The sequence below is a fragment of the Varroa jacobsoni genome, unplaced genomic scaffold (genome assembly GCF_002532875.2).
Source record: "Varroa jacobsoni isolate VJ856 unplaced genomic scaffold, vjacob_1.0 scaffold_961, whole genome shotgun sequence".
Taxonomy (NCBI): Eukaryota; Metazoa; Arthropoda; class Arachnida; order Mesostigmata; family Varroidae; genus Varroa; species Varroa jacobsoni.
In genome coordinates, this window is record NW_019213863.1 from 20,689 (window position 1) to 31,345 (window position 10,657).

A 10,657-nucleotide genomic window follows, 5' to 3' on the forward strand; every position below is an offset into this window, starting at 1 on the left:
TATAGACTATTAAGATTTATGGTATTAGCTCAGCAACTAGTCCGGAATGTAATAAAGTTCGGTATGTTTATAAGTTTTTCTCTGGCTTCCTTCAAACTCTTAAAAAGATGATCGCGGATATGACTATCAGAGTTATAATGACAAGCTAATATTAGCCGTTACCTTTTGAACTTTCTAATTATTCGACGTTGTCGACTAGTTTATGGAATACACTGGAGCTATGGGAATGTACGCTTGAGAGTTATAGAATATGTTAAACTTCTACGCCACGCGACACGAGTATGTACGTGATAAAAACAAGTTTATAACAACCGTAGCACAAATTGTTTCATTTTTCTAAACTGCGTGCTACAGTACATCGTCTTAAATTTTGGTCGATTCGGATGAGTAGTGTTGTATTTGAAGCATTATCACAAGAACCTTGCTCTGAGCTACGATTGCAGGCTGTCATTTTAAGTTTAAGATCTTTTATTTATTGTCTATTGAATGTTGAATTCCCTAAAAAAAACAATATTTTTTTCGAACTTTGTAGCGGTTGTTAGGACGTTTTCGGATATAGGAGGTCGTCGTCTAATGAGGTCATTTGAGTCCAGGTGGTGTCAATGATTAACTTCAATACTTCCTTTAACGTTCATAAACTTTGCAACAAGCATTCGTAATAGTTGCATAAATGTATTTAACTAGAACTAATTCGGAATCGTTGTCATCGAAAACACTAAGAGCTAAACTTGGCCTGTACTGGAATTATATGTTAGCTGTTCGTGTTGAGTAAACGGTGCGCTGCTGAAAAATGTAGCAGTGTTTCTATTTACGCTTGACCTACTCCAACAATTACATTAGATTAGAGTTTAAGTACGACGTGTAACAGCAGTAAATCATAGGTGCTGGTCACCAGGTGTATACATTAGTTACAAATTCGTTTATGGGCTACTTCAAACGATTACGTTATCATTGATTTGGTAGCTTAAGCAGTTAACTTGAATCGCATCGACCTTATATAATGCTGTTCTGGACACGTTTATTTAGAAAATATCAAACAGCAGTATCAGATGCTGGAAGTTGTTTAGCAATCATGCAGCACGTGTTTATTGCTAGCGCTAACGTTCGCAGCATTATTTGATGATTGATTGGCTTTATCACATGTAGCAAAGTTTCGTCTTGATTGAACGTGAAGTGTAGGCATTACACGTATAGGTCGAGCTGTATATGCGGGACCAAAATGAATGGTCCTCGGACCATTCCGGGAGGGTTCAGAGGCTTAGCTGCTGAAAGTACAGGTTCGAAGAGCTAGCGGTTAGCGCTGAATTTTCCTCAATCGAACATTGCTAATTATTGTATTGTACTTAAAGAATAATAGGTACGCCTCTTAATTGATTGCTGGTTATATACATTTGTATTAATAGTTGGGCAGCGAATGTATGTTGCCCTAGTAGGACATACGTGGTACTATGTTATTGCAGGAAAATTATCATAGCAACGTGAGTTACTGTGCATTTGGCGGCTAGCTCAATTCAGCTACGTTGCTAAAAGTCCTGTTTAAAACACGGTGCGTAATGTGCCGACTGCGGGTACCAAAGTTGGTTGCCACTGGCAGCGTGTTCAATTGTCGACTTCAATTTACACGGAAACGGTCAGCGATGAACCCCGCCTAAGTGCGGTTTGTGCCAAAAGAAAAACGTATTATTAGCTTCAACAGTTAAAAATTTAGAAAAAAAAACATTGGTTCGACTCTGACTTTGATAATAATAAACCGATCTGGGTATCACATTTGGAAACATTTCGGATTGGGTTTGAATATGGCCGAAATAAGTGCTCCTTTACAGGAGTGCTAGTGCATGTAAAAGATCGCAAAAAAACGCAAGCACGAATTTGAAGAGTTGTCTAGTTGACTTCATTGCTCATGAACAATACACGCATATAATTATATTTACTATGAAGAAATTGTGCAAAAATAATGCAGTGTTCTCAGTAGCTGCACTCAGCGCGTTGAACTAGACATACATATAGTCGCTCGGCAAAAAAGTATCTGTTGAAGAAAACGCAAGTATTGGTAGTACCAAAACGAAAAATTTATTAGTCTTGATTGTAATTAATTGTTGTATTAAAATACACATAGTCTGAGTAGCATAGATTTGATAACATAAAAGCCATTCACAAAAAAAAATAACTCGTTTAGTGCAGCTTTAGCCTATTCATTGAGGTGGCGTATGACGCAATGCGGGATATTTAGGACCTTAGAATTCCATAGGGTTCTAATCCATAACAGACGTGATCTTGCATTTGCGAATCTATCGCAATAATAATCTAATAATAATCTAATAATAGTATTAAACTTACTATTTTACTATTAACTTTCTTAACTAGCTTGCTTATCTTTTAAGGTAATGCCTTACAGTACCTTCCCTCTTTACTTTGCTGTTTTTGACATTTATAAAGACACTCTGTTATTCGTCCTAGATACATAACTGAACAACGGCTGCTCTACTAGTCAGAGCTAGCCAATGACAAAGTAGACGTACCGTCAGAAAATAATCGAAATAGCATTGCTTCTAGAGCACGAGGTCGCTCTATCTGTATTGCACCCCTCACCCTCGCTATTCTGGCAAAACATCGGTGTGACGTTCTTTCCTCCGCAAAGCGCGTAAACGAGAATCTTGTGCTCTATTGTATCCGAGTATATTCGGACCACGAGTCGTTTTGCAGTGTAACACCAAGAGAGTATTTTATTGAAATACGCCGCTGTTAAAAGTACGCCGTTAGCGGCTACGCTAAACGTAATATTAAATCATATGAACTGGATCAGGTAATATGAGGTCGGCGGGTGCACGCTATAACAAAGGTGGTTTACGGTGCTGGCCCTACGGCATACTCAATAAGGAATGCCCTATAACACCGGCCAACTCACAAGGCCGGCTCATACTATGTCGGGGCATTACTTCCGTCGTTGCTTTTTATTTCCTTAAATATTCATGGTTTTCTTTTTTGGTCCGTTTTAGCTGACTTTGTGTGCGGCCCCTGAATGGGACTGCGCGGTTAAGGCTTCGAGTTGCTGGTTCTAAAATGTATTCTCAATACCTTGAGGCCACAACTGTCCTTCTAAACGATGTTGCTCAACTGCTGCAGCGCTACGCTACGTGCCCGTCACGTAGAGTCACCGTTTTTAGTCTTGTCGTTGTGATTGTCGCTGTTGTCGATTGCCTTCAGAGTCCGATGAATAGATAACCAAAAGTGGTTACGGGCGATAGATGGACACGGTGTCGCGAGTCGCGGCTCTTACTGAAGGCGCGCAAAGACAAAAACACATAGACAGAGACGAGTACTTGTGTGTGGGCGACCCTTTCGGCAGCATGAGCTTTTCCCTAGAAAAGCTACTGCTTTTCGATGAGCCATGCTTGTGACGCCTTTGTATATAACTCTTATCTCTATACACATGCCTTTCGTACATTCGACTACGGAGCAGCTCCCTCGTTGTACTTCGCTATTTTGCTTTCTTTGAAAAGACGCAAGCAAAAGATAGATAGTTCGATAAAAAACCATCTGCTTGACCGATACTTTATGTAATGATGAGCTTCGGTTTGGCGTATGTTAGATAGATTATGATAAAGTAATAGATAGGATATAGCTAACACACGGATCGATAGGCATGTAGTCATCACGGCATTGTTTCAATCGTCAACATCACAAGCCTTGATTCCTTGTTATTAAACATGAAACGTTTTCGATATATGTTTTGTTTCGCCCAATAACATTCAACAGGTAGTCGAAGAACTAGAGAACGTCACCTGACTTTTATATCTAGTATGATTTTATAGCGACTACATATCGATTATCATACACGAGGGTCGTAGCTTATTCAATGGTTAAGCTATTTTGAACATTGAAGAACCTATGTAAAGCATTGTAACGAAGTCGATAGTATGCTAGCGGCGCTACTTGCTCTGTAGCAGCGGTCATCTGTTACGGGGTTTGCTGATTAGGTGCGCATAACGTCAACTAAATGAATTCGTGCGTTTGTCTGTTTTCGTTCGAATATTGGTGTCGGTTACAGGCGGCTTTCCCCCCGAGGCTAACTACCTCTTCCTTGGTGATTACGTTGACCGGGGCAAGCAGTCACTAGAGACGATTTGTCTTCTGCTCGCCTACAAGATCAAATACCCTGAGAACTTTTTCCTACTTCGCGGTAATCATGAATGTGCTTCCATCAACAGAATCTATGGCTTCTACGATGAGTGCAAACGCAGGTTAGTTCTATTATTATCGATGTTACTATAATGCGTATAGCTACCACGATATCTGAACCGTGGCATTCATCACCTTTTAGCTCTGCCAAGTATCTCTTACGTCGCTGGGTTTTAAAATAAATAGGCGAAACAGACCCACGCGAAACACATCCTACTAACCTGATATGCAGCAAACTTTTTGTGGCTTAGGATGGTAAACTTGCCAATTCATAATTTTTTTTATAAATACTAACATTTAACTTGACGATTAATCATTGATCTCTGTATCGTGTTAATATTAAGTTCCTATCAGACAGGGAAACTGTGAAAACGTATTGAGTAAGTTCATACGTTAGTTTACTCGTTAGTTTACTTTGCCTTCGTCGCCTATTAATATCAAAGCCGAAATAATATGGACCTTTATCATTCAACTGAACGTCCGATGGATATTCCATTTACTAATTTAACACCTTTTGTTGAAAGATTTTTTAGTGTAGCTTGGTTGTCATAACGTTATCTCAGTGAAAACAATCCCTGATGGCCATTCCTTTCAGATACAACATCAAGTTGTGGAAAACGTTCACGGACTGTTTCAACTGCTTACCAATAGCGGCTATCGTGGACGAAAAGATTTTCTGTTGCCATGGTGGATTGTCACCCGATTTGCAGAACATGGAACAGATTCGACGCATCATGAGACCAACTGACGTCCCTGATACCGGTCTCCTTTGCGATCTTTTATGGTTCGTTGGCTAAATTCTAAATTGACCCCGTGGACAGTAATACAGTCGGTGACACCTTATTGTGTTTTTTATTAAGCTTACTATTATTAGTGTTTTCGACGCGTCCTAGAGAGGTAACACGTGAAAAACGACCATCCGATCCCCACGATGGTGCAATAATTACGTGCTTGTCTACTAACAGGAAAGGCGCAGAGATGGACTGGATTTGAATCATAGACACGCTTTGATGCTCTAGAAAATTTCCAAGGAGAAGAAGTGCAATAAATGTAGTAAAACTCTTCCAAACTGCTCATATTGAACCTGTTTGTGCCATAGCAGGTCCTTGAAGCAATGCTCAACAGCGGTACCAAGATCTCCTATGGAAAAAGCTGAAAAAACGGGCAGGCCATTTATCCTTAGTATAATTCCCCGAGCAGTTACCGCTTCTGAGTGAAACTTACTAGTTAATTTTTCTTGCGGGCAATAGCTTAGTCGATCACACCACTCACTGAGAGCGCATCTGTGACCAAATGGACCAATCCGATTGTTTGAATTAGTTTTATAAGTATATTGCTTTCACCTCTAATTGGTGGTTAACTGCCATTTTATATTTCTGTTTGCGCATCACAGGTCTGATCCAGATAAAGATGTACAAGGGTGGGGTGAGAATGACCGTGGCGTTTCATTCACGTTCGGCGCTGACGTCGTTTCTAAGTTCCTGTCGCGTCATGACCTTGACCTCGTCTGTCGAGCCCACCAAGTCGTCGAAGATGGTTATGAGTTCTTCGCCAAAAGACAGCTCGTCACACTCTTTTCGGCACCAAATTATTGCGGCGAATTCGACAATGCCGGCGGTATGATGAGCGTCGACGAGACACTGATGTGCTCGTTCCAGATCCTCAAACCATCGGAAAAGAAAGCCAAATATCAGTATCAAGGTTTAAACTCTGGCCGGCCCGTAACGCCATCAAGGGGACCGGTCAAGAAGAAGTGAACCCCAGCAGCATAAAAAGAGGCAAAACTGAAGGATTACATAGAGAGAAGAGGGACAAAGAGAGTGAAAAGCCTGAAGAAAAAGGATGATCGGAAGAAGTAGACCGACAATTTCATTAACTTGTTAGCTGCTGACCGATCAACGTCGACGTTGGCCGTAAACATTAACAAAAATTACGGTCCTGGAGCGGGAGGAGCGAAGGATTGCGAAATAGGAAATTTAACTGCGGAACAAAGGCTGAAATGGAATTCAAACACGAAGCGAGAGTAAAGGTGGATGAATACTGAAATTGTGAAAGACTCAGAACAGATACGCGCCGACTGATCTGAACTATTGTTATTATATTAAAAACAATATTATTATTATTATTAGAACCATATATATTATTCTTATTGCTGAGCATTAAGCAATCGAGCGACACTCCGTTTGCTCTTGTCTCCTGAAGGAGACTCGCATCTCCTGAACTAGTAGAATAAAGGGTCACACGTAGATTATGCAGACCATGTAAGGAAAGTGGCCCTGTTGTAAACGATATGAGCATGCTGAGGGCTCTGAGTTTCGAATTCGAGACTTTTCGGGCCGGGCCTAGTTTTCCATTGGTCTATAGTGCTCCCGTCAGCCGACCTGAGGCAAAGCGTTACTGGGTAAAGTGGGGGCTGAAAAATGTGCAAGCGTGAGATGATTGTAGCGAAGCTTGACGACGACAAGCTAGGGATGAATGTATGTTGCTGTATATAATAATATTAATGATAATAATAATAACAAGAATAATTATCTAATATAACACATGAATGGACTAATCTCGCGGCACCGTCCTTACCACTACAACGTCATCACTACCGCACCACCCACGACTGGGTCGCAGCATCAACACTGGCAACAAAATGTTATCAGCCCGGGATATTGTCTCGTGAAGCCGAGGGCGAAAGGAGCTGCAGATTGGGAAATCGCGTCGTCAAGTCCAGCTGGCTCGATTCGACATGGCCACCTGCTGGCGGTCACGTAATAGCTGAAAACAGCTGCATGTAATAAGAAAAAAACTGTAAAATAGAAATGCGACGCGATGTTTAATGCAATCACTATGACAATTTTGGCAAACGTTAAGACTGGCGAAGCGAGCCCATATTTTGGTGGGGTCGCTAAGCGATTTTGATGTCAGACAACGAGTCCGCACACCCAATCGTCTTCCGATCGCCTGAGCCGTGTTAATTGAATTCAACGTTTCTGTGGCTCTCAATTGTTATGTGACACTCGGCTGTTCCTAATATATAAACGTATATCAAAACTGACAGACAGAGCGATTAGGAGGGAGAGAGAAAATGTTACGTCAGTTACACGATCTTATTGGAAGGGTCTGTAGTCAGCATTTTCTGTCACCGCCATTATAACCAATTTACTGCTTTTTTTATTTGACTGATGATTACCTTTCGATTCACCTTTTAATTGTACTGATTTGTTTATTACTATAACAACGGGACGTGTATCATCATCATGTAATTCCCGGTCACATATATATATATATATACATATATATATATAAAAGACGCGATGATACGGTAGAGTAGATAAAAAGATATTTATGAGAATGGACGTAGTATAGAGATCCGTTTCGGCTAGTGATGGCAATTTGCGTCGGATTTATTCGTGAGAATTGTCGGCATGCGCGCCGGCATCGGCAAAGTGACAGAAACGACTTGATGATCGTAGTGATTGAAATGAGTGATTTTTCTTGGAGACTAACTTACCCGGTAGTACTAGCCGTTAACTGGAAGACGTAACTAGCCTGGTGGTCTTCAATGACCGCTTAGGGGATGAGGTGCTTGTTGTTCACGTTGTCTAGGCTACTTCTCCGTTCGATATGTGTTGAATGGCTCAGATGCCAGATCAATAGGCAATGGCTAATTGTACATGACTTCATGCACATTGATAAATATGCTGCTTAGTTGAGCTAGATAAAACATACAGAAAGAGCGAGCGGATCATACTGTATGAATCAGTGTTCTGGTGTTATTGAGTTGACTGGACGTACATAGGTGTGCTATATGTTTCATTCGGGTAGAGCCTGTGGGGTATAGAAGAATGCTAGGATGCATCCGACACTTCACTTCTGCTAAAAAACTCAAAATCACAGATCTTCACTCACCATAATGTCAAAAAAAGTACCACTGCATTTTCTCAGCATATTGCCAGTCCTTAATTGAAGGAAAATTTTGTGTTAACATTTTCGGGCTCACCGAACCGTTCAGAGGGTACTTGGCGCATGCTAGCGCGGCGTATCAGTATAAAAGCAAAGGCAGCAAAGAAATGGAAATCTCTGTGGATGACAAAGGTGATGGAAAAAAATCAATGCATTTTTGTATGTGATTAATCATAGAAACATGGCTTATCAACTTGTCGCCCGTACCATATTCATGACGAACAATGAACTATTGCGACAGGTTGATTTAGGTCATCCATTTCATGATATGTATTCTATTCTTAATAAAAATTGTCGGAATGCAAATCATATCAACTTCAGATTTCTCTTACATCAAAACCGAACCTATCTCCGTAAATAATGATATTATAGGGGGATCGTTTAAACCGAATGGACCGGATCTGGCGATGCGTTGACTATTACCACTTGTATAGTAGATACGAACCTGATCGGTGCTCAGTTTAGGAAAATTGAAACAGTCGAATTATCTTAATTTTTACTGCTTGCCACGCCATGTAATGAATAAATTAAAACCCTCAAAAGTGGTTGTAAATATCTTCGTTATTTATTTGTTGAACGGCGTGTAGATAGATATACACGGTTTCGTGAAAGGTCCAACGATTGTATTACTATCTTTATGCAACGTATGTACAACTATTACGATTGCGAACCGGAGTAAGTATAACCTAAATGTTCTGTCTGTGGATTCGAAACATCATCTTCATCACAACTCTTATCTTCCGGATTGCTTACTTGCCGCAATTGTACATGAAGATTTGTTGGTTACTGTGTGTATGAAATATCTAGAGTGCATGGTTGACGTAAAGGAGACACTAAAGTAGCAATACATCACCATTGATTCGTTTCATCGATCTAATAAATCGATATGTATGTACGAAGTTAAGTGAGCCTGATTTGCTGAAGAATCAAACCTATAACTGTGTTTGAAACGATCGAGAATAGAATACACCGCTGAACATGATCTAACGCATTTAAAACCAATTTCGACTACAACCTAAGATTAAACAAGGCTAATTAACGATTCGCCATTCATCTTACGTTGGAATAATCCGATTTTAGTTATCGCCGCCGCAATGGGGGGGGCCGAAGCAAACTGCGGAGACCATTACGGGAAATGTTCAGCGGTTTAAGCAACTATCGGGAGAATACATCCACTAAAATGGGCCTGACGGCACGGCTTAAGAATAAGCAATAAGGCTGACAACTTTATCATAGCAGCCATATTAATGTTGTTCTGCCTTCAAGACTTTTCCCCTATAACAATTAATATAATCATATTCCAGGTAGCTGTTTTATTAGGAAATTATTTGCATATGTCCCACTCATGATTTTCCTCGGCTGCAGCCGACAAGTGTAGTGCGTTTATTTTTTGATTGGATAAAAATAATTCTATATTGCTAGTTACGTATGAATATCAAAAATCTCTAGTAAGATACGTATATGGTAAAACAGTACGTTTAACACGTGGGAAAAAAACAGCGTGAAGGCAAGTGGCAAAATAGTTAGCATCAATCTGATCAGAAAAAACAATATTGTCACATCTTGCCTCTGATTAGAGAGACATGATGGGCATCAGTGATGGGAGAACTGATTGGCTAATACTGTAGTGCCACTTTGACAAGCTCAAACGAGAAAGAATAAATTGTGCAGCTGAAAGATTAGGTTGGTGACGTCAACGATTCCCCAAAGAAAAATTACGTACGTACAATAGGTACAAACATATACACATGAGTTACATATATATGAAAAAAACGTGAGGTAGAATGGTTAGGAGCGGGAGGGGAGAGTCTGATAGTGGATCTATCGACATGCAAAAAACAAATACAAACCCAAGTACACACAATCTAAATCAGCTCTCAGCAAGCAAGCACAGTTGAACGGAAAGAGAAAGATAAGAACACTAAAATACAGAAGACGACAAAGTTAGAATAGTGGATAAAATAGGATAGCGGATGAAAGATGAGTCGAGCAAGTAAAACAAAGTGTTGTCTAAAATGAATGAAGTGGATAGAGACATCGGAACCGAAGAAGAATAAATCAAATAACAGACAGATGCATACGATGCTAGCTAATACAGCATATGAACGTTAATCCAACGGGAAATAACGTTTATAAATAAATACTATTATTACTTATATCATACTACAATATATAACTGTTGGGCAGAGGAAGTCATCTTGAGAGGACGATAACATGAGTCAAGAGAAAGAAATCACCATTGCGCACGCTGAAAACAAAGCTAACATTTACGAAACGGTACCGTTTGTAGTGCGCAACCCACAGTTAGTGCGAGCTGCACACGCGTGAGCGGAGAAGACAAAATGAACGGTAGTTTTAAATTGATTTTATCTTATTGTATGAATGTACCTATAAATTGTTTTAAACAAATTGTGGAGAAGAGGCAGAACATTTCACTCATGACTTTAGCGAAGCAGAAACGCAGGCGAGTACCCTGGACGAATAATTTGCAGAGTACTGGTATTTTATTTATTATTAAACCATA

The 10,657-nt window shown here is 40.1% G+C and overlaps 1 protein-coding gene across 1 annotated transcript in view; it reads left to right on the forward strand.

The window, feature by feature from the left end:
- The window catches only part of LOC111265352 (serine/threonine-protein phosphatase PP1-beta catalytic subunit), a 21,892-nt gene extending 12,855 nt beyond the window's left edge, over positions 1-9,037 (forward strand). The window contains exons 2-4 of the mRNA XM_022841948.2: positions 4,049-4,241; positions 4,775-4,963; positions 5,573-9,037. Coding sequence (XP_022697683.1) covers positions 4,049-4,241; positions 4,775-4,963; positions 5,573-5,936 — 746 coding nt within the window. The 3' untranslated portion in view covers positions 5,937-9,037. The remainder of the gene's footprint in view (positions 1-4,048; positions 4,242-4,774; positions 4,964-5,572) is intronic.
- Positions 9,038-10,657: the final 1,620 nt, after the last annotated feature.